At 49.5% G+C, this 24,983-nt stretch overlaps 9 protein-coding genes across 9 annotated transcripts; 6 read left to right on the forward strand and 3 right to left on the reverse strand.

Annotated features, from left to right (window-relative positions):
• Positions 1-183: 183 nt before the first annotated feature.
• ATNIH1004_009357 (uncharacterized protein) lies at positions 184-1,536 on the reverse strand (the record flags this gene model as incomplete). Its single annotated transcript, XM_033573949.1, has 6 exons — positions 184-505; positions 562-601; positions 712-878; positions 1,023-1,256; positions 1,354-1,430; positions 1,501-1,536. The coding sequence occupies 6 exons, from the start codon at positions 1,534-1,536 to the stop codon at positions 184-186; spliced, it is 876 nt and encodes a 291-aa protein (XP_033424501.1).
• Positions 1,537-5,436: 3,900 nt separating this feature from the next.
• PAC1 (WD40 repeat domain-containing protein) lies at positions 5,437-6,579 on the forward strand (the record flags this gene model as incomplete). The annotated part of the gene is made up of 1 exon (XM_033573950.1): positions 5,437-6,579. The coding sequence occupies one exon, from the start codon at positions 5,437-5,439 to the stop codon at positions 6,577-6,579; it is 1,143 nt and encodes a 380-aa protein (XP_033424502.1).
• Positions 6,580-8,189: 1,610 nt separating this feature from the next.
• ATNIH1004_009359 (uncharacterized protein) lies at positions 8,190-8,774 on the forward strand (the record flags this gene model as incomplete). Its single annotated transcript, XM_033573951.1, has 1 exon — positions 8,190-8,774. One exon carries the CDS (start codon positions 8,190-8,192, stop codon positions 8,772-8,774), a length of 585 nt encoding a protein of 194 aa, XP_033424503.1.
• Positions 8,775-9,202: 428 nt separating this feature from the next.
• ATNIH1004_009360 (kinesin family protein) lies at positions 9,203-10,540 on the reverse strand (the record flags this gene model as incomplete). Its single annotated transcript, XM_033573952.1, has 1 exon — positions 9,203-10,540. The coding sequence occupies one exon, from the start codon at positions 10,538-10,540 to the stop codon at positions 9,203-9,205; it is 1,338 nt and encodes a 445-aa protein (XP_033424504.1).
• A 250-nt stretch (positions 10,541-10,790) lies between these two features.
• Positions 10,791-11,753, forward strand: ptyA (putative tyrosine/serine protein phosphatase; the record flags this gene model as incomplete). The annotated part of the gene is made up of 2 exons (XM_033573953.1): positions 10,791-11,316; positions 11,434-11,753. 2 exons carry the CDS (start codon positions 10,791-10,793, stop codon positions 11,751-11,753), a joined length of 846 nt encoding a protein of 281 aa, XP_033424505.1.
• Positions 11,754-13,763: 2,010 nt separating this feature from the next.
• On the reverse strand, positions 13,764-15,359 carry ATNIH1004_009362 (ankyrin repeat domain-containing protein; the record flags this gene model as incomplete). Its single annotated transcript, XM_033573954.1, has 1 exon — positions 13,764-15,359. One exon carries the CDS (start codon positions 15,357-15,359, stop codon positions 13,764-13,766), a length of 1,596 nt encoding a protein of 531 aa, XP_033424506.1.
• Positions 15,360-16,903: 1,544 nt separating this feature from the next.
• ATNIH1004_009363 (uncharacterized protein) lies at positions 16,904-17,724 on the forward strand (the record flags this gene model as incomplete). Its single annotated transcript, XM_033573955.1, has 5 exons — positions 16,904-16,913; positions 17,077-17,115; positions 17,183-17,375; positions 17,461-17,547; positions 17,601-17,724. 5 exons carry the CDS (start codon positions 16,904-16,906, stop codon positions 17,722-17,724), a joined length of 453 nt encoding a protein of 150 aa, XP_033424507.1.
• Positions 17,725-18,331: 607 nt separating this feature from the next.
• On the forward strand, positions 18,332-18,709 carry ATNIH1004_009364 (uncharacterized protein; the record flags this gene model as incomplete). Its single annotated transcript, XM_033573956.1, has 1 exon — positions 18,332-18,709. One exon carries the CDS (start codon positions 18,332-18,334, stop codon positions 18,707-18,709), a length of 378 nt encoding a protein of 125 aa, XP_033424508.1.
• Positions 18,710-19,933: 1,224 nt separating this feature from the next.
• ATNIH1004_009365 (ABC transporter ATP-binding protein) lies at positions 19,934-24,014 on the forward strand (the record flags this gene model as incomplete). Its single annotated transcript, XM_033573957.1, has 7 exons — positions 19,934-20,205; positions 20,258-20,312; positions 20,373-20,974; positions 21,039-21,465; positions 21,522-21,677; positions 21,731-22,292; positions 22,342-24,014. 7 exons carry the CDS (start codon positions 19,934-19,936, stop codon positions 24,012-24,014), a joined length of 3,747 nt encoding a protein of 1,248 aa, XP_033424509.1.
• Positions 24,015-24,983: the final 969 nt, after the last annotated feature.

The following is a 24,983-nucleotide window of genomic DNA, read 5'->3' on the forward strand; positions in this document are numbered from 1 at the left end:
AATTAACAGTACTATATAGGACATATCAATATTAAATCCTTCCCATCGGACGATATCCAGTGGCCGCAGTCCTTGGGAGATCAACGCCTCAACAACACGACAATCTCACTGAGTGCGTTTCCCGTCGAGTAGCTTGCTGCCCTCCATGCTCAGGTGAGTGTGAACAATGGATGGAAATACAAATTATCCTGGCATTCTCTCTCCCTCGGTAATCCATCGTCTCGCGACTTCCTTTGCAACTTCATCACCATCCCTCCGAGCATCAAGAGCCAACAGAATCCCACTGACGAGCCATGCCAAAGTGAACATAATCTGCCGTCCGTCCGCAAGAATATCAGCCTGTCTATGCAGTCTTTCAGATGGGTTCAATTTGCCCGCTAATGCCTTCCATGCATCCATCAGAACCTGTCTATATGTATTCTCCTGTACCTTGTTTACGCAATCGAGAACCCATTTACCGAAAAACTGTACATTTTGTGCTCGAGTAAGATGTAGGACCGTTTCACTAGCAAGCACGTTCGTAGTACCCTCCCATACGGAGTTGCTCGCAGTGTCTCTCACCAGAGTCTACTGACGTTGAAATCCGGCTCGTCAGGCTCATCTAGGACCATTTAGCAACGTGGTGATCGTGCTCATGGTATATTATACCCATGTATCCGACTCCACCCATTGCCTCCTGACATTCCTGGAACGCTAGCGTCGCAGACTTACAGATCACGGCTTTGGACGCCGAGGTCAACGCGCGGAGAACAATGGTAGTCAATTCCGACGACGCAGCCAACATGGAGTAGTGACTCGCGGTATGCGATGGGAAGCCATGGTCATATAGCTTAACAGGGAGGTGATAAAGAACACCAACTGCATCCATCCTCGATGCTCTACCTCCAACTGTGCCAGTACACGGAGGTGCATTGGGAACGTCCACAGGGGCTGATTAATCATTGTTCGAGCTCGGCTAAATGCCTTCGCAACGTCCATGGCCAGACGAAGGCACGACAGCGCAGTGATGAAATTGTGCGTACGAGTCACATTCAAGAGTACGTGATGGTGGGAATCCACGGTCCTTGGGACCGATCATATGAGCTCGCACAGCCTTCAGCTCTAGCTCAGCAGTGGGGAGCTCCTTCATTCCCATTTTGTTCTTGAGTCGGTGGGTACGGATGCCATTCATTACTTCTTCCTCCTTTCCGTCGGTCCCCGAGATGGTCTTCACTGTTGGAGCCACGAACAGCGAGATTTGTCCGGATTCCATTTCGCTAGGATCAATGCCACGTTACGTCTGTAGCGCTCGAAAAAAATTTGAACCCCGAGAGAATGTAATCGCCTTCATCTATGCGGCCAAACTTCCCTTACTTCGATGGTAGACGCGAGTATACGGCAATTGTTTCACTGCTCTGCACGTCGCTGCCTCCGGCCCGCTCTGTCATCCACTGTGCAGACATCCAGGGGTCTTTTGTAGAGGTGGGCTTTGCATAGAGAAAATGGAATAGATGATCGTACGGAAGATTGGACAGATGGTGTCGCACAAGTCTGCATGCGCCCGAGATCGTTGGCACCGGACATGAATAGGTCCCGGATGCAGCAGACAAGATATAATTGCTAGCTTGGGTCAATCCTATCCAGATACACGATATGGGGGACTTACAATGCAGTTGGACGATTCTTCGATGCTGTCCGAATGTCTCCTCATATCCTAGTTTTACGACCCTGGTTGTTGTTAAAATGGACATTCTACAAAGTGAATGCCGATTCCCACCCATTCTGATTCGCCCATTGACCTAGCTTCTTCCACCCCTCGCTATTGACCGGACGATCACGATTGTATCGTGACCCCCATATATTCCTGGTCTTGAGATACAGTTGTTTTTCTCTGCATTGGCGATCCATGTGTTGACTCTGTTAGACACAGCTTCGTCCATAAATCGAGTGAGGTCCGGTGCAATAGAAGTCAGAGTTTCCAGTGGGAGATGCCCTAAATTGTCAGTTTACAGTTCTGTGGCCCTTTGGAGCGATGTATGTGCTGCTTACACTGGAAGAGTCTCTGGAACACTGGATCTGTCACTGCGGAGTTCTTAAGCCCACCTAGCTGCAGGAAGTAGCCTTAATCAGCCGATCATGGAGTAAGCGGGGCCATGTGGGATGAAATAAACGTCATTCTACACTGTTCGATAAAATAATCGCTATTATGGCTCTTCATTTCGGCCTACATATATCTTCCATGTCGCCGATATCCTCGGCCACGTCAATCCATAGGTTCGCCATGCAGCGCCGAAAAACGCCGGAAAACACCGCAATTGATAATCCTTGAACAAGACACTCAGTTAGCTATATTTTAGATAGCTAGCAATTGGGATAAAAAAGCATCTCTAATTCTACGCCACCTATTTGTCTTTGCCCCATTTGCGCCCGCAGAGACTCTCGTCTCAATCCTTCACATTTTTAGCAATATGCAGCCTCCAACCCGGATATGGGAACTCTGAGTCGCTGCGGAGAAAATTCCCATGAATACATACCGCGCTTAAGTAGACCATTCTCTAGAGGTGAGGCTCCACCGACGCGGGTTGGTCAGACTCGTCACCAGAGGGTATTGGCAGCTTCTTGCATGGGTCTGAGTGGTCTGCCTTTCTCTCTTCATGTCTCCCTGACAAGGGGGCATCTTGCGCTACGAAGCAATTCCCTTACTGCATATTGTGTCTCTTCAAATCCGATAATGATAAGAATGAAGACAACTCCGTTTAGAATGGCACATCACCATTCCCATCACGATCCCTAGCTGTTAATGATGTATTCTGTGGGAATTAGACTAGTCAGCTTAGAATGGATAGGGAACAGTATCCGAAACTTACGCCCATGGTCGCCATCACAGAATAAACCCCATTCATCGTCGCACGGCAGTGGACAAAAAAGAGGTCCACAATCTGAACGTATTAGACATGGCTCTGACGATAAAATGAAAACAGAAAATCTCACTGTCATTTGCGTGATAGTGTCGTTAACAGAGCCAGCTCGACCTGCCAATACCTGCAAGGCGATATACTGTGTCTTGGTCTGGAATATTGCCTGTCCCACATTGACCAGGACCACTATCAGTGAAGCACATAAATATACAGGCTTGCGCCCAATGACCACTGCGGCCGGGATAAAGAAGATACAGCTGACTGTAAGCCCAACTAGATCAGCTGCATAGTTATTATTGAAGTACTGGGTGTCGTATCCCAGTTGTTAATGCTGGCCATGTTACAGTGCCGACATCGAGGTTATATCTATGTCAATACTTTGGTCCACTCCCAACAGTGGGATATGATAGGAGGAGTACGTGGCAAATACCATCAACGTGAAGAGGCGCCCGATTGTAATATTGGCTGCATTCTGAAAAGTCGACCAGTTCGGTCGATATAATATGTATTAGATTGTACATTATCCGGTGAAGGGGCTAACTCAATTCACCAGAGGCTCATTTGTATCAGTAGACGGCTGTGGCTGAAGAACTACATGACCGTCTATATCACATTTGACGCCGTCCAAATTCGGGTGTACTGGGATGAAATCTTTCTATACACTACAATGAACGACGATATACCATCTCCAAGGTAGACAGTTCCTGGCGGTGTCTCCGAAATATGTCCCTGATCTCTAGGTTCTCCCAGTGCGTCGGGCAATGGGTTCAGAAATGAAGTATAAAAGGGCACAGGGCACACCAAAGAGCACACAGAAAATCCAGCGACGCGGTTCCTAGTATATAGTGACAACAATTATCAATTAAAAAAAAAAAAATTACAAAACCGCCAAACCTGGCGGTTGTTGACGAATGTTCAAGAGAGACCGTGTACAGACATAGCTAAATATATAGTTATTCCTATCTATAGCGGCGCGCTCATCTAACGCAAATGCCATAGGTACTTGTATCCCGCATCCCGATAGCCATTCAATATGCGGACCGCTGCTAGCGAGGAATCGAATATCTTGTCTCCAGATCTCTTTTTTCTGAAGTCAATCTCCAAGGCTTCTCCAATCTGGACGACTGGGCGCAAAATGACACGATTGGTATAATAACGTCGCCATATGGAGACATCTCGGACAGCCTGGAGTGAGATAACAACCTCGCGTATCAGGAGGAGGGACTATTGCCTCGACTCGGTGCTTCTGTTGGTAAGGTTGAGTAGTGGTATTGGTGAGAATAGTATGCATATATTGGAGACTAGAATACACGCGTGGAACTACTACATACTTCAGAGTGCGGCATGACAGCCCATTCCGGGGTACCTACACCAACAGAAAATATACTAGTTGCATTAGGCTGTAATAAATTTTAAATATGTATTATCTCGGATTCTATACTATTATTTATATGGCTGCGGAATCAACTCTGTACGAGTTGCTAGCCTGCTTATCTGGAGGTGGGTGTAGGTATTTGTAATGGCAGGGGTATAGCTCTACTCCGCTATATACATGATGTGAGTCTGATATCAGTCACTGATTGTACATACTTGAAATGATAATTTATTGGCTTTCAATGACTTTTTAAAGAGGCGTGAATGGCCAGACGAATGCGAGCCCCATCGCAGAATGGTAGCAAGGCGGCAAAGAAGCAGGGCAACAAGGTGAGGGAGAAGGAACACATGGCGACTGACTACAGAGTCAATAGGCCATAGTTATCACTGCCCAAAAAGATATTATTATTGACAGCCTAACATACACAGCCCTTGTCTTTCCATTTCTGCCGGAAAATTCTGCTATTAAAACGGGGCATTAGCAAGAGTCGTGCCTGCGAAATCAGGTGAATGCAGGGCACTAGACCGAAAACGGCAGCATGAGGTTCCCCTGATAACTGGAAGCGGAACATCCAATTTCCCGGCAGGCCTGAGGTTAAGATGTGCAGCAACAAACCGTCATTGTTGACCAAGCGCATCACCTCTCTGGATATTTCTGCCGAATCCACGATGCGCATTTTGGCACCCGAGAGGAGTGCGTTGGCTCGAGTTTTTATCTACCCATTTGATTCATGAATGATTGCCTCCCCGAAGGTCACAGCGATCGTGTCCAGACGCCTACAATTCGCCCCTTGGGACTATCAGGAGTCCCTCTCACTTCAGCATGAATGGTTTACTTACAAATCGACAAGCTGAGGAGCTGTAAGCCGAACCCATCCCAGCTTGAGAATATGCTCTTGGCTGACGTGAAATCTTTGGACAGACATAAATCAATCATCGCGTATCTAACGTCGAACAATCTACCGGACGCCGCTACTGCTCTGAGGAAAGAATTAGACCTTGGAGAAGATGTCTTGGATGCGACTACTGTGAAGAAATATGAGGGATTGTTAGCAAAAAAATGGACTAGTATTGCGCGCTTACAGAAAAAGGCATGCATGCATTTGTTCCCCGCATTTCCCCACTGCCATAACAGCGATGTCTAATCTGCATTTCCTCACAGATAATGGACCTAGAGTCTAAAAATGCGACCTTGCAATCCGAGCTCGACAGCGCGACCCCGTCTTCCCTGTTAAAACGTAACAAAGATCCGTCGTCGTGGCTTCCCACGACCCCTCGGTATTGCCTGGAATCCCATCGAAATACCGTCAACTGCGTGGCCTTCCACCCGATATACTCCTCCGTTGCCTCCGGGTCCGACGATTGCACAATAAAAATCTGGGACTGGGAACTCGGGGAACTGGAGATGACTCTTAAGGGTCACACGAGACCGGTGCTTGACGTGGATTATGGTGGTCCGCGAGGCAGTGTCCTGTTGGCGTCCTGCAGCTCTGACCTGTCCATCAGGCTATGGAACCCGGCCGACGAGTACAAAACCATTCGGACGTTGCTCGGCCACGATCACATGATCAGTGCTGTCCGTTTCACCCCCTCGGGGAATGCGCTCGTTAGTGCGAGTCGAGACCGGGATATGAGAATATGGGACGTCACAACCGGGTACTGTGTGAGAACTGTGAACGGCCATTCGGCCTGGGTGCGGGATGTCAGCTTTTCCTTTGATGGGAAGTTCCTCCTCTCGACGGGGGATGACATGACTGCTCGACTATGGGATCTCTCCGTGATATCCAACCCTGAACATAAGCTGACAATGCTTGGTCATGAGCACTTTAATGAATGCTGTGTTATTGCCCCTCCTGCCTCGTATCAGTATCTCGCTCCCTTGGCTGGTTCCAAGGAATCATCACTGAAAGGAAGCGCCGAATTCATGGCGACGGGCTCGCGGGATAAGACGATCAAGCTCTACGACAGTCGCGGGAACTGCTTCTTGACATTGGTGGGTCACGACAATTGGGTACGCGCGGTCCTGTTCCACCCAGGAGGCAAGTACCTACTCTCGGCGTCGGATGACAAGACGATACGCTGTTGGGACCTGAACCAAGACGGCAAGTGCGTGCGCACGGTCACAGATGCCCATGATAGCTTCATCACTTCGCTACGATGGGCTCCGGGCGTGGTCAAAAATACGTTGGCGGGTGGCACTACCACCGACGGATCAACGAAGAAAAATGAGGGAGACAGCAATGTGGATATCCGCTGTGTCGTTGCCACAGCGGGCTGGGATTGCAAATTGAATATCTTTGCAAACTGAGCTATGAATAACGTACAACGGGAGTCATGCCGGCAATGGAAGAACGGAACAACTAGCATTTATGCAACGCTCCTGCGGAGGATAGACGCCCATATCGCCTCGACCTGCTCGAACTGGCGTTTCAGGCGGGGTAGTGGCGCCCTGCATGGTTATAGATTTCCCGGAAGGTCGGAGCCAGGTGCCAATAGCAGAGCACAGTTGACCAGATCGGTGACCTGTTCGCTGGTTTCATATCACGCGAATTAAGATTTGATATTCTTGAATACTGCCGCTCCGATGCACTGCCAAGAGGAGTGTTTTACGCAGCCTGTAAATTCTGTTTATCATTACAATTGTGGGCATGCTGTCAGAAAGTCACCAAGGCCTGGTAGGACGTAGTATGAATACACCGCTGTCTATTTATGTGCGACAACAGCACTAGGGTTGCAGGGCGCGCACGTGGCTGGTGCCTGAGTCCGCACCTGGCGATACCCGATCGTGCCAAGCGAGACTCCACATACAGGGTGGAGACTTAGTGGCGCTGACGAGATGCTGCTTCACTTCAGACTTGACTCGACCCTGTTCTTTTTACCACCTATTTTGTCGCCCTGTTGATGGCAAGTGCTATGGAATCTGCGTCCATCCTCGTGCTTACGACCTAATTCTCATTGTTTCTACTGGCGACTACCCTAGACCCGACTACTAGCACGTGCTGTTCGGCAGTCTGCGACGCGGGGTCCAGAGTTCAGAAGTGGCCTCGCTAGATGGCGTCACTATGCCGGAGCATAAGCCGGGCAAGGAATATTGTCGACCTCGCCGGCGGCCAATGTATCTGCGGACCAAGACGGGGTGTTTGACATGTGCCTGCACACTCGCCGAGGGCTGATTGAGGCTAGACTGACTGACAGATAGCAGGCCGAAGGAGGAAAGGGTAATGCGATGAAGCCCAAGGGGCCTGTGGAAATTGCGCGCGGCAATGGCTGCCTTGTCTTTGGCCACCAGGAAAGGATGTATGTGCACAGCAAAGTCGACAAGAACATTCCCGGAATAAGCCCCCGAGGCATACAGTCCCCAGCGAGACGGACACCACCTGCGTTGGTAATACCATTTGATGCGGCGGATTGTATCTCTTCAAAGCCTGTATCATCATACACGGCGCGAAGCACAATACTGTCTTCTCCCGAGGTAATGACACCGAGTACTGGCGATGACCGAAACTCTAGTCCTTGTGATCTTACTCTCTGCCTGCCTCAATTGACGCCCGCTGCCTTGGCCTACTCCTTATTGAACCCCGAAACGCGCCATTGTTCGACTTTCTTAGGACCGTATTCCTGCCACAGCTGATTCGGCCCACAGCACAGAAAACCTGAACGAATTCTTTAGTCGCAAGTCTTTAGTCATGGCTATACACTTTCCTTACTTCATGCATGCTCTTCTTGCCTGTGCCGGCGGGGAATTTCCAATGGACGGACACTATCAACGAGTCCATTCCCAGCGACTCGCCGAAGTGCATTATGCCAAGTCTGTGGTGGGGTTGCGGGCCAGCTTGAAGACAGGCCTGATGCAGTCGCAGAGCACGGTGATCATTCATACGGCAATCGTACTATGCATCTATGATGAGAGCCCCTAGAATGCCGTGTATTACGTCTGTTAATCTGGGAACTGTTTTCGGACACAGCGGTCCAAGCCGTACCTCTCGAGGCGTCGATGCTCATCTTCTCGTGATCCCACAACTAATCCAAGTTCGGTTCCAGCGCAGTAGACCCACTAACCGCTCGACCACGGAGATTGTGGTGGACCGCGTTATTCTCGAAGCCTTTACCTTCCATGCTTCGATGAGTATCCCGTTCCAGAAACCGACTACGCGACCCATGGCCATCGAACTGGCATTGTCATTGGCGGAAAGCTGTCTCCAGGATCAATGCCACGACGAGGTCTTCTATCATTCCCGTTCTCCAGTTCTCAGCGTCTCTCTGAAACTCTTCGTCTGCATTCGTGAAATCGCACTCATGTATCAATGTTCTCTGGATGGAGTGGATCTCTCTCGATGCTATGAATTGCAAGAAACCGTCACCCAGTTAGAACAAAAAGTCTCCATGCGCATGTCGGATCGTCCGACCCCTCTATACCACAGCCCCTATATCCCGTTCCCCAACCAGACCTCCTCAGTCTCCGACTCTATCTCGTCGTATCGAGGAGCCTCCTCGAGCAAATGATCTCCCTCGCATGTGGCACAAAAGCGGATGGAATCCCGGCCCTAGTCACGGAGGGCTTTTCTCTCGTCCACCAGCTTCAACCTTCGAGCGATTACTATGCCGAGTATTATGCATGGTCGATCCAGGTCCTGAGGACGTGTATATCTCGAGCAGCGGATCGGGATTGTCTCTTAGCCCAAGCTTTGGAGTTTTGGAAATCGACTCGCAATAGCACCATGAGACGGTTGGCGGGTATGTTGGCTGGTTGGTCGGATGGAGTTAGTCTTGGATTTACGGGATTATGTTTTTTTGTTGCTTATATGGTTAGAGATATATGATTATGATGATTGATATCTTATGGTAATATATGTATGTACATCATTAATGCTAGATTGATATGCCCAACTTTATCCATCTTCCTCGTTCATATTCGGTGTAAGACTGCCCGCTCACCGTACAGACTTGGTCTTCTTCCCTGCCGCACCCACCAAATTCCCGTACTTCAACGTATTCACCGTCGCGGATAACTGCGTCGTCGACGGCGACGCTGTCAAAATCATGGCCGAGTAGCTATCCGTCCCCGCGGGCTGGAAATGCTCGCGCATCACCATCGTCAAGGGCGACGACCGAAACGGTACGCGTGCCTGCTTCAACGCGCGTGCCCGAATCACCTCCTTCAACGCCAGCAGATCGGTATTGATCTGCCGTCCCTCCTGCTGCTCTTGCGGTGTCTGCTTCGGACGGGTCTCCGCCGTCTTGGTCTTGTCGTGGTAATATTCAGACCCGGCGAGATCGACGAAGACGAATTTTCCCCCCAGACACGCATGGGGACATTCCTTGGACACCGTCGTGACGTGGTCCTCCGCTTGCTGGACGTAGGCTTCAAACTCGGCCTTCTTCGCCTCGGCTTCGTCGATCCGCGTCTGATCAATCCGGTAGTCCGGGTTCGGGGCATATTTCCCATCGCTGCTCTGGATATATCCCATGATATTCTCCTCCAGATAGATATCAGTCGCTCGCTTCGCAACGGGAACCAATTCCGACTGTCTCTCCACCACCGCCTCCCTTGCATCCAATAAGGCCTGCGTCACAATCTCCAGCTCCAGCACGGCGTGCGTCCGAGAACTCAAATCATGCACCGTCGACGTCCCCGTCGCGCGACGCGCCAGCCCCGCAAGTAGATACTCTCGTAGCTCGTCGAATGACCAGCACGCTTGCGTCAGAATCGGACGCACCCGCACCTTCCCGTCTTCCAGCATCTCCGTCTCCCCGCGGATATGTGTGCGACCATCGTAGCCTTCGCGTACATGACATTTGCAGTGTTCATTTAGTAGATCGAAGGCGATGTTCTTGCGGAGTTCGTATAGTCGGAGTCCGAGCCCGAGTCGTCCTTCCTGCGTGCCATCCGTGCTGTTTAACCGGTCCAGCTCCTCGAAGAGAACCCGTGCGGATGCCAGACATAGTCCAAATTCGTCTGTATGGTTGAATTCATACCCGATCACGGTATGCGATTTCCCGCTCCCGGAGTGTCCGTAGGCGAAGAAATTGCAGGTTTGTCCCGCCAGAACGCGGGGCAGGACTGGCGAAACAACCCGCTGGAAGACGGTCGCGTTGGTGCTCTCCGGGGAGAAAATCTCCCTGAATGCGGGCTCGCTGTTCCAGGGCCGGTCGCTGGAGATGGAAATGGAATGGGCAGCAGGGTGTTTTTCAGTGATATGGGTGATCGCCCTGGGCTCGCTGACTGATAGAGGTCGCCAGCGCACAAAGACGTCGAATTGCTGCTGCATTTGGAGAGTGGGGGAATACGTACTGCAGATGACTGTGGTAGCTCTGATTGATCAGGTCTCAGATGACAGATGCACAGGTGGAACTGGAGCTCTGGAGATAGTATTCAATCCGATGGACTCCGGGGAGCTGCTCGGGGATGTTCTCTCGTACTATTTATATATACCGCAGGGCGAATACGAGCCCCAGTTACTACCAAACCACAGTATAAATACAGCCTTCCCAGGCAACCCGCTCTCATCCTTCTCCACTATGACAACGGCATTACCATTCAATATGACTCTCACCTACGATCTTCAGACCCTTCTAACCACCGACATCCAGACGCATCTGCCGGCCGATGTCGTAGCACAAATTACATCCCAGCCACCCTTTGCCACAGTATCTGGCCTGTTCAATGTGCGCGATATCTGTGCGGCCATCCGCCCCACTCTTCGCAGAGGTTACATTTACCGCTCGGGCGCATTGAGCGGCATCACCGACGAAGGGAAGTCAACTCTAGTCAATGCACTTGGCATCACCACCATTTTTGATCTACGGAATCCCTCCGAGCGAACCAAGTCGCCTAGTCCGGACATCCCCGGAGTGGATACGGTCTGGACTCCCTACTCTGCGGACCCTGGCCAGGTCGATATGCAGGCATTTGCAACGGACCAGACTCCCGCGCCGTTCGTCCAGATGTATCGTCACATCCTGGACATTTCCGGACCCCAGTTTCGAAAAGTTTTTGAGCATATTCGTGACTGTCCGCAGAAGGCTGTTTTGTTTCACTGTACTGGTGGGTTATCTATTAGCATTTCTTACTCTTATATTTATAGACTCTCCCCCCCCTCCCTCCTCCCTCTCTCTTTCTATTGGTATGTGTGATATGCAATAGGATGGCTGACGATCCCAGCCGGGAGAGACCGGACTGGCGTCCTGGCGGCGTTGATTCTCCGACTTGTGGACGCATCCGACGAGGAGATTACGCTTGACTATATGCTTAGTCGCGTAGGAGTTGAGCCTGTTCGGGCCGTTCTCCTGGGTATTCTCAAGGGCGATGTCGGCGAGTCCGCGGCCGCTGGGATCCTGGGACTCTCCAGTTTTCGTCCTGGTGCTATCACTGCCTTCTTGGAGTCAGTTGAACGCGACTTTGGTAGTGTTCAGGGCTATCTCGCGGATTTGGGGTTTTCCTCGGATGATGTCGAGAAGATCCGTGCGAATATGAGAGCATAGATTGTAGTATTTCATTCCATGGGTATAGATAGATGTATGACTTTATGGCATACGTCTTATGCGATATAATCGAGTAGAGTGTATTCATTGCACAAAGAAGCTCTTTGTTCTTGTTATGGCGTAGAATTCATGATAGTGGCGGAAAATAGACTATTCCTCGTTCTATTCCAGGAGATATCCAAGTCGATGTCCTCTTGATACAGTTGATGTCTCCATACTCGAAGATTTTCATGTTAGTAACTGATTCTCCCGTTCGCGACCACAATAATCCTGCCAATATCCCACGAACATCTCATCCACTCTTCTATTCATCTATTCCCATTCACTATATGCTAAACCGACTGACAGCCAATAAAACAAAGAAAGAAAAGCCAGAAAAAGGAATGAAAAAAACGAAAAAATGGAGAAACATTTTGCTATGCGAACAGCCCGTATTTCCCAGAAGCACCACAAGAAGAAACTGAAATGGTAATAGAACATCCCAGCATACGTCAACAAGGATTGTGTTTAGGATGTCGTTATCGCGATCCCACAGATCCTCGAGCTTTATATGTATAATATCTTAGGGCCAGACTCCCTTAGATCCTCAGATACTTCTTGCCATACATTCCAGATAGACTTTACCTACGAAGATGTGGGCATAATGGCGGTGGATGAGTACATGTTTGAGTAGCTAGGACTATTAATTACCCCAAAACGTGAGGGTGGGAAGGGTAAGTATGCAAAGGATGAGGACATAAAGAATGAGGATACAGAGGATGAGAATAAAAAGAATAGGTTACCCTACAGCAGGGGCCTTTGTTTATCCAGCTTGTGTTTAATGACCTCTGGGGCTCTCGATCTTTTTTTCCTTTTTTTTTCCTTTCTTTTTCCCTTTTCACCTTGATTAATTTTGGTTTTTGTTTAGTTAAGTATTTTTTTAAAACAACCAAAAAATATTATATCAGGGCTAAAGTATAAACAGAGCCAAGTCGTCCTAATAACCCCATTAACATCTCGTCAGTATTCCTTCGGCATCCTGTCCTCTCATATCGTCTGGACCTCGATTAATAGGCATCTCCGAATGCAATGCCACTTCTATCCAAACCTTCGATGTAGGACCTTTCTTCAAAGAACGTGTCCACTTTGCTCCTTCGACTTCAATAATTACCTGCATGAGCTTCTGAGCCTTTGTCATTGCCTCCACGAAGGATGAGGATGAAGATGAAGATCAGAAACAGTTTCTCCTGAAGAATAGGCTTTTGTCTATCGATCGTGTTGAGCTTGGTCCTCGGAATCGTTATTTTCTCATTCTCTCTGGCTTTCTTTTCTTTTCTCGCCCTCTGTTTGATTTTAGTTGTATGGGGCATTCGAGGGGGAAAAATTTTGGTCTATTGAGGTTAGTTAGTCGTAGCAATGAAATCTCTGAAGTTGAAATTATATGCATATTCGGTAGAACGTAGAATGTAGTCGACCTGTTTATTCCTATATACTCAGCTGCGTGGTCTCTTTCTCTCATTCTCTATTGGACACTCTCGTTTCCTAGCACCTATTGGTAAATTCCTCTGAGATTCAACAGAATGTAGACTGTAGAGGCACAACAGGATATATCTAGGATTGTCCTGGAACTATCTCTCCAACTAATAGAACACGTCGTGAGATATTTTCGTTATCACCCTGTTACCGTAGCTCGCCCTGATATCGAATTGGCTTGACCAAGCTATCGTAGTCTTCGTATCCGGAGTAAATTCTTCGGCCATTCGGTGTACAAGTAGTATATTGATCCCCAGTAGCACTTTCGAGAACTCTGGAGAACTCCACTGGACCTATTTCTCAAGAAGGAGCAATATAACTATTCCGTAAACCTTCTTTGGGTGAATAGTAGGCGGATGCTGGAAGCTGGTGGGATGGAGCACTGTGTACCGCGAAGCGCAGCATATCCGTGTGGACTAAGTGTATCATTCTTCATAAACTTGTCTACGCCAGCGCTATGATTCAATGTACATGTACATTATATATACACTTAATGTGTCACTCCGCCGGCGCCTCCGCCGACACCAGGGTCATCTCATCCAGCAACTGCTCGACATCCGTGGCTCCTGCCTTGGTAGCTAGGTCTCGCGCCGTCTGTCCGTTATCATCCTTGACGTCTGCGGCTGCCCCATGGCCGAGCAAAAAATGGACATCGTTTCGTAACCCGGCAGCTGCAGCCATATGCAACACCGTCTGTCCAAACATATCTCGTGCGAAGATATCACTGTTCTTGTTCACCAGGAACCGCATCACATGGCTTTTGGAGCACACGGCCTTGTGCAATGGCGTCTGGCCGTAATCATCCGGCGCATTGACGTCGGCTTCCTTGCGGGTCAAAAAGTCTACTATCTTGCGGTGGCCATGCTCCGCTGCTTTGTGCAGCGGCGTTTCCCCCGAGTGGTTCGTCACGTTGATGTCGGTTGCGCTGTCTAGCAGTAACGCAACCAGATTCCGGTCTCCTGCCGCCGCCGCCAGATGGAGTGGGGTGTCGCCCGACTCGTCCTGCGCCTCCACGTCGGCGCTGTTAGCTAGTAGAAGTTCCACGATCCGGTCGTTTCCCATCTTGACAGCGAGGTGCAACGGTGTTGTCCCATCCTTGGCGGCAGCATCCACCTGGGCTCCCATTTTTAGAAATGCAGTTGCCAGTGCTATATCTCCCTCCTTCACGGCGACATGGAGACTCGTGTGCCCGAAAATGTCCTTCCCATTAACATCAGCTCCTTTTTGCAGTAAGAGCTGCAACATCTTCATGCGGTGTTTGCTTCGATCATACATAACCAGTGCCAGTAACAGCGGCAGCCCCATCTCCCCTGATGGTGCATTAATATCAGCTCCCTTTTTGATGAGATACTTCACCACATCCACATGTCCCTTTCGACCCGCCTGGTATAGGGCCGTGCCATGCGGCTTTTTCATACCGTCCTCTGCGCTGACGGCTGGCTGCGCGTTCATATCCGCCCCATGTCGAACTAACAGGCGCACAATGGCCAAGCTTCCACTGCGTGCGGCCCACCATAGGGGCGTACACCCGGCATCGTCTGCGTCATTGACACCCACTTTCCCCGAGCTAATGAGCAACAGAAGCACCTCTTCTTGGCCCTTCTCGGCAGCCCACACCAGTGGCGTGCGTCCATTGATGTCCTTGACGGTCGGATCGGCATTCGCCTTTAGCAGAAGAAGCACCATCGTTGGATTTCCCTTCCCTACTGCCAAGCACAGCGGCGTCTGTCCAGTTGAATCTGCAATATTGGTATCGACCCCCCCGCATCCAAGCAGCGGCACAACCACATTCTCGTGGTCGTTCTTCACGGCCCATGATAGCGGCGTGTAGCCGAGTTTCGTGTCCCTGGCGTTGGGGTCAACGCCATTGTCGAGAAGAAGCTTCACAACCTTTTCATGGCCCTCCTCCGCAGCCCAGGATAACGCACTTCGGCCGTCTTCGTCTCTGCAGTCAAGGTCTACGCCGGGAGTCGAGAGAAGTAATTGTACAATTGAATCGTAGCCTTTACTTGCCGCTAAGAATAATGCCACATCGAGTTTGCTCTTAGGACCTGGAGCCGCTGGCCCATCGGTAATATCAGTTTCCATAGCCATCGACAAAGGAAACTAGTTAGAGGTGGGATTGGTCCATGGGCGAGATAGTAGCATTAATTGACAATAGGGAACGTCTATTTTCGCTGTCGACTCAGAGAGGAAAACATACCGAAGCCCAATGCGCGGGTCACGAACTGGAGGAGGAGTCTGGCATGATATACTCAGTACCTACCGATGCGACCGTGACGAGAATCGACGAAAACGCGCGACACGTGGGACGCCGTGACTGGCCCCCCATGGCCTGAGGCAGTCCACTGCTGGGATCCCCTCACTGCGGGCGCCCATCCATCGTTATTCACATCCCAGTGCAAAGTAAAGCAAGTCATTGAGTTGTCATGTTTGCTACCCGATTGTATGTGGAACTGGTCTGGTTTCCCCGGACTTTTGAAGATTCTCTGAATGATGCGAGTTGGCCGGACTAATCTCAATGACTGTGAAGCATCAAGGAAAGTCGCTCGAACGTCGCAACGCCGAGAGATTTCTGCTAGACATTAGGAACCTCCTTGGGCATCGACGGTATATGTGTTGGTTTCGTGGGGTTGATGATGGAGCGTAAACGCATATGGCTCTGTCAAACAGGTACAACAGTGGTTCTACCAGACACAGAGTATTTCATATCCAAGAGGGTCGTTTTGAGTAGCCTGTGTTATGCACTGCAACGATATCACAAGACCTGTTGCAGCCAGATGGCTGAATTTGTTTTGCTGGCTTGGATATACATGTCATGGCAATTGCCAACCTGTGAGTCTGATGATCAACAAGAGACGTTTACGGAACATCTGTGCTCTTTTCTAATTACAGATATTCACCCAGGAATTCAGATCCCATTAGGTTATTGACACCTGACTCCTCCAGAACAATTTCTATTCGAGATGTTTATCCAGCTGTTTGAACAACACATGACAACTCCCCGACTGATATCCACGTGCTGCCAATAGTCACACTCAGATCATAATCTCGGGACTCAATACTGCAATGTTGAAATTTGGCCCTGGAATGTCACTATATGTGGGTATTTTGCTGTGTACCAACACCACATGATAAAGAAGCTGTCCTGGTTTAGTTGGCACTCATTCTGTTTCGGGTGGCTAAAATATATATTACTTAACCATGTCTGTGCGACGATGATCTGACGTGCCTATTTATGGTGTTAAATATGGCGAACTTCCAGGGAGCTAATACTGATAGCCCAAGGAGACTCAATATACCAGTCATCCCACTTGTAGTAGGGGTATGTACATTCCCTAGTTTAAAGACACGCTGGGTGACCTCCACATGAACAATCATATAGAGAATATTATGAACCGTTCTTCATGTGAGGAATGCGTCTCAAATGATTTGAATAGCTATAGAAGTGTGTAACTTTCATGCAAAGAGTCTTGGTGTTGTGCTTGGATTTATACAGGCCAGGAGGCGGCCGAAACATATCACGCCTAGCACTGTGGCACCTTGCGAGGTCTTTCCCTTGAGGGCATGCCCCTATTCCTAGAAGATGCGTGTGCGTTTATCAGGTAGTAATCAAGGCAAGATAGATACTATCAAATATGGTCGTTAGTAGGCTACGTGCGTGTAGCTGATATAGTGTTCCTCTGTACCCCTTTCCCTGAATTACAGTGATCGTGCCGAAATCGCTTCATCTTGCAAGTAGCATAGAGTATTACAACAAGCACCAATTTTCACGATGACATTCCGCTTGTCGAAATCTAGTCGACTTCAGATAAGAAGATCGGCCAGCCTGGCAATTTGGCACTCGCAAGTAGGTAGATGATGAGAACGATGTTAAGACGGATGGTTTCTGTTAGCTGATTAGGGATGTCCCACAGACTGGCCTGATGCGGTGGAAGCTATATCTCGTCTGAAGGAGAAGTTCATGGTGTCCCCGTCTCTGTTCCTATTCAGCGATATCCCGTCTGACCGCATAGTGTTGTCCTGGCCAATGGCACTACGACTCCAGCTTGATGTCATACAATCATCCGGTCTACCGTTTCATATTACTATTGTCGTCGCAGCTCTTGGGTTTGACTAAAGTGTCACACCTTCTTACTAGGATCTATGCCTGGAGACTAACCGCTCACTCGCAGCCTGATCCCACAATCTACAGAAAAGCACTTGATCTCCTGCAGGTGTCCCCGGAAATTGCGGTCATGGTCACTGCGCATGCCTATGATCTCCGAGCTGCGCAGCAGATGTAGGCTTCTCTGCGTTTCTGGGTGGAGATCCTCAATTTAACTACGATCGCAGTGGCATGAAGACAGTATATATTCACCGTGACACTGAACACCCCGACGAGGATATGGGCGTGGTTCGCAGCGAAGTGGACGTCTTTATCGAATCATTGTTCGGACAATCTAGAATTTCGAACTAGACAGTTGCGCTCGTTTCATCCACTTGCTGGTCCTTTATCCCACATCATTGTAATAATCAATCTAGAACACATTTGTGTATCGCATCTATATCCTCCGAGCCGGCTCCAGATCGAAAGTGAATATGAATCTCTTCAAAAAACCCCGCCCGCCAGTTCGCCGCAAAATTGAGAAATATCCTCCCCCAAGAGCGAGTTGAGTGGCTTGGAACGAGCTAGTGCTGTACAGATTGACGTCTTCCAGTCGGTGCAACTGCCCATAAGGTCGAAGGTAAGGGCATGAATGGGACTACCGGTTAGGGTCGTAGACATGATAATTTAGAAAGGTTAAAGGAGAGGTGAGCGACACTGTGAAGGCCTGAGCAATAAGGCATTAACTAAGGGCTGTGATCGATAAGATAAGCCGAAAAGCTCCGATACGGTGGCTGACAAACCTGCCAGCGGGGGCCAATCAAAACGTAGAAAAGTGAGTTGAGTCATGGTGAGGGACAAAGGACTGTCTCCTATCAGATACTTGAATCCTGCTGGCCAAAACTCCAGAGATATCCTCATTATCGTCTATTTGCTCTCTTCATTCTTTGCATTACTAGCTTTCTACTACCCAACCAAAATGACGTTCCAACAGCGAGAATTCTCCGACTTCCCCCTGCCCCCACCGGTCGGGACCCCTGCCAACTCCCCCAGTGCTCAGCCGTGGTATTCGATCGCGCCTGGCATCTGGGAGCTCCTTCTCAACGGCGACAAGGATTCAGATCACAAATCGGTTCTCCAATGGTTTGAACCCGGCCAGAAATCTGCGCAGACGGAGCCGATCACCCATTCGTATGTGGAGGAGGTGTGTTTCCTTCAAGGGGGGTTGCGCGATCTTACGCTTAACCGTGAATGGGGAATGGGCGCTTACGCGTATCGAAAGCCGGGTATGAAGCATGGTCCCTACCAGGCATCAACCGTCGGATGTTTGGAATTTGTGAGGATAACTCCGAAATGACTCTTGCGATATATGTATATAGAGATAGAGAGAGAGAGAGAGAGAGAGAGAGAGAGAGAGAGAGAGAGAGAGAGAGAGAGATGCATTATACTCTATTACAGCTCCCCTCTTCCAAAGTCGCCAATGGTTAAAGAGCCAAAATGACCCAGCAGGTCACATTGGCATTTGGTTACCTGTAAATACATCAATTTTCGAAAAGAAGGTTGCTTAGGCGGAAGGTTGCTTAGGCAGAAGGTTGCTTAGGCAGAAGGCTGCTTAACTAGGCAGAAGGCTGTTTAGGCAGACAACTGCTTAAGCTAGGGCAATGCGGAATAGTGGGGAACTACCCGGAAACAGTGATAACCACACCTTCTGTATTATACCTTGCCTTTCTACAGGCGCTTCGCTGGTGGGTATAGCACGAAGAAGCACTCGGCTATAGGGATAAGACGCAATATCACTGGGGCGTGTTGCGGAATTGGTGTCTTGAAAGTGTTGCTTCAAGTTGGGACGAAGTGCGTATCACAGAGAGAGTTTATAAATGAGGCGTCTAGAAATAAAGCATAGCCGTAAAGGACAGTTTCGAAAGTGCCTGGCTCCAGTCTCCCAGGCTGCTTCGTCTAGAAGAGACTAAAGACAAAGTATAGTCATATAGTATACTCTACCGCGCAGGGAAAATATCGCAGTGTTTGAAGGAACCCTTGATCTTCCAGATCTGTCTAGATTACATTAAGCCGAGGCGGTGGTGCCTGTTGCAAGGCACATGCCAAGGAGCATACCAAGGGGCATACGGGGTTTTAGGGGTTAAAAGATGCCCTAGCAGTTGTAGTAGCCACCTAGGTGTTTAACCACACTGCAGTATAAAAAGGGTCTGTAAGGGCGCGCCGGACCCTCCTCGTTGAGGCGTCTCGAAAGAGTGTAGGAAGGAGGATGTTAAAAAGGACGAGGTCTGCAATGTATCTAAAGAGGATCACTCTGCACCGGGCACCCGCGGGGGTGATTGATACGGGGCCCGCGGATCCCGAAGTCTGGAACCAAAAACGAATTTGTTCTCACCAAGCCTTGGCTTTCTCGTATTCTCAGAAATGTCTTTCCAAATGACCACTAGTATATATAGGATAGGCACTCATAGTTTGGCCGCTGTGTAGTCAAGTATATTCAACTCATGCCATCCATCCATCACAAATCACCGCAATGGTGGCTGAAGAGAAATCCTTGCCAAGCACACAAGGTTCTTTGGCATCCATGCCGGAGAGGTCGAAAGAGCTTCACGTGAAGCCCAAGGAGCCAGAGGCCTCTCAGAAGGATGGAGGGCTGAAGAGCTATCTGAGGGTCTTCGCCTATACCGACAGCTTCGGTTGGTTTCTCAACATCATGGCCTTGATTGGCACCATCGGCGCAGGCAGTGCGTTGCCCCTGATGGACCTGGTCCTGGGCAAGATGATCACCATATTCAATGATCACTCGATGGGAGCTGATTCTTCCTCAAAATTTCAGTCCAAGCTAAACAAATTCACGTAGGTGACCCAATAGGACAGATGCACTGCTGGTAGGTTAACACAAAAGTAGTCTTTATTTCGTCTATCTCTTTATAGGCAAGTTTGGCCTGGTATATATCTGGACGGTATGTAATCAACATGAGTACCTTAAGTATTATGTATTAACTCGGGCCGGTCCTTCGCAGCTGTCACTATCGATCTCATCTCTTCGGACTACGAAAGCGTTGCGAATTGCCTTCCTTACTCGCCTTCTTCAACAGGATATTGCTTATTTTGATTCCAACGAGGGTGGTTCCCCCGTCGTGCAGGTCACCACGAACACCAACCTAGTTAATCAAGGGATTTCGGAGAAACTTGGCTTTGCCATCCAAGGGACGGCGACCTTTGTGGCAGCCTTCATCGTGGCCTTCACGGTGCAGTGGAAATTAACCTTGATCACAATCTGCATTGTGCCTGTTATAATGGTGGTCACGTCGGTGTGTGCCGATCTTCTCGTTAAACAGGAGAATAAAATCCTCCGTGTCGATGCTGAAGCTGGGTCGTTAGCCGAGGAGATTTTGGCAAGTATGAAGACAGTCCATGCCTTTTCCGCTTTTGCCAAATTGACTGCCAAGTACGAGAGTATGGCTGCTGAATCGAAGCGTATGGGGTTGTCCCAGTCATTAAACATGGCAATTCTCTACTCGGCTGAATTTTTCTGTGTTTATGCGGGGTATGGACTTGCTTTCTGGCAGGGCGTTCGCATGTATGCGAGAGGAGAGATTACGGAGGCCGGAACTGTCGTTACGTATAGGCCCACCTTGTGTTGAAATCAATGGATATGGTCCGCTGATCCTCGCTTTCTTTCTTAGCGTTATTTTCGCTGTCATTGTGGCTGCCACGGCGATGACCCAGATTGCTCCTCAGATTATACAGGTAACCAAGGCCGCTTCGGCCGCCCAGGAAATCTGGGCCGTTATAGATCGCGAACCCGCCATCGACGGATTGTCGCCCGACGGCATTCGACCAAAGTCATGTGAAGGAAATATCGTGTTCTCGGACGTGTCATTTGCGTATCCCAGTCGCCCGGAGGTAACGGTGCTGGAGAAGTTTACGCTAGAGGTTCCCGCCAACAAGACTACTGCGTTGGTTGGTCCCAGCGGATCGGGCAAAAGCACGGTAACAGGGTTGCTGGAACGATGGTACAACCCCCTGGGCGGATCTATAACCCTCGATGGACGGAAAATCAAGGATCTGAATATCCAGTGGTTGCGGACTAATCTCCGAATCGTGCAGCAGGTATGCTATTGCACTCCATCCCTCTAATGGGCCTGTATCATTAACTGAAACCGTAGGAACCAACGCTCTTCAACGGAACAGTGTTTGAAAATGTGGCTTATGGTCTTGCAGGAACAGAATACTTGAATGCTTCTAGGGAGGAGCAGCTCGAACGGGTCAAGCGCGCATGCAAAGCAGCTTATGCCCATGACTTCATCGAAGGGCTGCCTGAAGTAAGTCCTAGTGACCGTACAAGCGCTTCACCGTTCCTAACGAATCTACTTAGAAATATGATACTCAGGTTGGAGAGCGGGCCACCATGTTGTCTGGGGGTCAGAAACAGCGTATTGCTATTGCCCGCAGCATTGTATCGGACCCCAAGGTTTTAATTCTCGATGAAGCAACTAGTGCCCTAGATCCGAAAGCCGAGAAGATCGTGCAGGAGGCGTTGGACAATGTCTCAGCATCCCGCACGACTATCACTATCGCACACAAGCTGTCCACAATCAAGAAGGCGGACCAAATTATTGTCTTGTCCCAAGGTCGGGTTGTTGAGAAAGGCACCCACGATGAGCTCAGTGCAGCCGGTGGAGCTTATCACCGACTGATCAAAGCGCAAGATCTTGGCAGTGTCAGATCCGGTGACAGTGCTCCCCAGGCAGAGGAGCCTATCGCCACTATCCATTCTGTACAGACGGTTAGTGAAAAGGATGCTGGGGTTGTACAGGACATTGAAGCTCCTTCACCTCGCAGCCAAAGCCTGATACGCTGTTTGTTTATCCTCTTTGTGGAGAGGCGCGATTTATGGCCTCATTTCTTTATTGTACTCGTCGCCTGCGTCATGGGAGGTGTGTACGGCATTCTTCAATTACAGTTCAGCAGCTAACAAATGCTCAGGAGCAACATACCCGGTACTCGCCTTTATCTTTTCCAGAATATTGGATGTATTTCAAGAACAATCCAAAAACGAGATGGTTAAGAAAGGCGATTTCTACGCCCTCATGTTCTTTGTGCTTGCCCTTGTTATTTTCGTCGTTTATGCGACTCTGGGATGGGTCACCAACGTTATAGCAACGTCTATCGTGTATATTTACCGTCTCCAGATGTTCAAGAGCTATCTTCGACAGGACTTGACATTCTACGATCAACCGGAACATACGACTGGGGGTTTAGTGTCTCATTTGTCCACCAAGCCCACCAGCCTTCAGGAGCTCTTGGGCTTTAATGTCAGTATTATTATCATTGCCATTGTTAATATTCTGTCCAGCTCTATTCTTGCTATCTCAGTTGGATGGAAGTTGGGGTTGGTCGTGCTGGCTGGCGCCCTGATTCCTATGGTCTTTTGCGGCTACCTCCGCATCCGCCTCGAGTTCATGTTGGAAGAAGGTGTTTCAAATCGATTTTCTCAGAGTGCTGCATTGGCCGGGGAGGCCGTCTCAGCGATTCGCACTGTGGCATCACTGGCAATCGAGCCAGTGGTCCTTGCCCGGTATACTGAGAAGCTAGCCGGGATCGAGCGCCGGTCCATAAAGACATTTATTTGGACAACATTCTGGTTGTCTCTCACACAATCCCTGTCATTTCTATCCATGGCTCTGAGCTTTTGGTACGGAGGACGCCTGTTATCTACCGGGGAGTACTCCTCGGCGCGACTGTACATTGTCGTTATCGGAGCCATCCTATCCGGAGAGGCAGCGGCATCATTTTTCATGTTCACCACTAGCTTTACCAAGGGCCAGGGAGCTTGTAACTACATTTTCTGGCTTCGGTCCCTGATACCTAATGTGCGCGACGGCGATTCTGACGCCCCGGCCTCTGGTGGCGCAGTGCAGATGGCGCTACAGAATGTGGAATTCCGCTATCCGACACGACCGAATCGGCCAGTGCTGAAGCAGTTGGATGTAGAGATCAAGCCTGGCCAAATGGTGGCTTTCGTTGGTCCTTCAGGCCATGGGAAGTCCAGCCTGATCTCCCTCCTTGAACGATACTACAATCCCACCTCTGGCTGTATCCGCTTCGACGGGTCAGACATTTCACAGATGAACCTCGCTTCGTACCGACGCCATCTGTCCCTGGTACAACAGGAGCCGGTCCTCTATCAGGGCACCATTCGCGACAACATCGCCCTCGGCCTGGAAACGGAAGCCACAGATGATCAGATCTATGAGGCCTGTCGACAAGCGAACGTGTTTGACTTTGTATCTTCCTTGCCTGATGGGTTGTCCACCGCGTGTGGCTCAAAGGGAAGTCTATTCTCTGGCGGACAACGCCAGCGCCTGGCGATTGCGCGTGCTCTTATACGACGGCCACGGTTGCTCCTCCTGGACGAAGCCACCTCGGCATTGGACACGGAAAGTGAGAAGATTGTCCAGGCCGCGTTGGATAAGGCTAAAGAAGGCCGGACGACGATTGCGATTGCTCACCGTCTGTCGACGATCAAGCACTCTGACTGCATCTTCGTACTAGTGGACGGCCGTATCCGGGAGCACGGCACTCATCACCAGCTACTGCAGCTGCGAGGGATCTACTACGAGATGTGTCTGGGACAGGCACTGGACCAGGCAACGTGAGCTAGCTCTTTCATAGTATGTTTGTGTACCGATGTGCTAGGATATCCCCCCTCTTATATAACTGTAAATAGTATTATAAAAAATGTTAGAAGAAACCCTATATTATAGGCTTTTCCAAGAGTATCAGTAGCTCTATCTTTTGGTTGATTGGCTATGAATGTGTGGCTGACTGCATTGGGGCTGCAGGAAGACTGATATGTCTATGCTAACCACCATCTACCAGAGCGACCGTCGCATACGTTGTCAGTAATGAGGCTGTTGTTTGCAGTGACTATGCAAATTGCATCGATACACTCCGTTGTTAAATTGACACTATGTACAGATAATCTGACACGTAACCTACAGTATACCAATTTAGGAAGGCGCAAGAAGGTGCCCGACCACTACCTAGTATACTGACGCATCCCTTTTACAGACCCGCCGCGCTGTGTCAGGCCATACCTAAAATAACTAGGTAGAGCCAAAGCAGTATTAGGCCGCGCATACGTACTTGATTTTCTCAACAGCTCGAGGGCTTTCTCTTTCCGTTTTAGTGCTCACTGAGTAGACCTGAGCACGCCCTGAGCGCTCTGAGCTGATCACTGAGCAGGGGCTGAGCAGGGGCTGAGCAGAAGGGTGAGTGGCCTGAGGGAGGTAACCTCAATAAAATGCACCACGCTAGAGTTTCACCCGCTTCCATTTTTTTCCCTCATGATTTTCACCGTCGTTGCCCTTTACCCTCTCAAGTAGGAGATGGCATCATCAATGTGACGGGGAATTGCGGTCATCTTCCTTCTGCCCCACCAGTGAGGCATAAGTTCAAGTGGAATAGCCTCTTTCTTTTTTTCTACATGCCCATATTTACTTTCTTACTTCATGAGCACCTGCTGGCAGGCCATCTAAACTATAGTATCAAATATTTAGACTGTACAGACCATGATAAGTTGATTTCCTCTATCAAAAGGATGATTCAGCAATCTCTAATCCGTG

Source organism: Aspergillus tanneri, assembly GCF_003426965.1.
Source record: "Aspergillus tanneri strain NIH1004 chromosome Unknown AapTan_6_pilon_pilon_pilon, whole genome shotgun sequence".
In the NCBI taxonomy this organism is placed as follows: Eukaryota; Fungi; Ascomycota; class Eurotiomycetes; order Eurotiales; family Aspergillaceae; genus Aspergillus; species Aspergillus tanneri.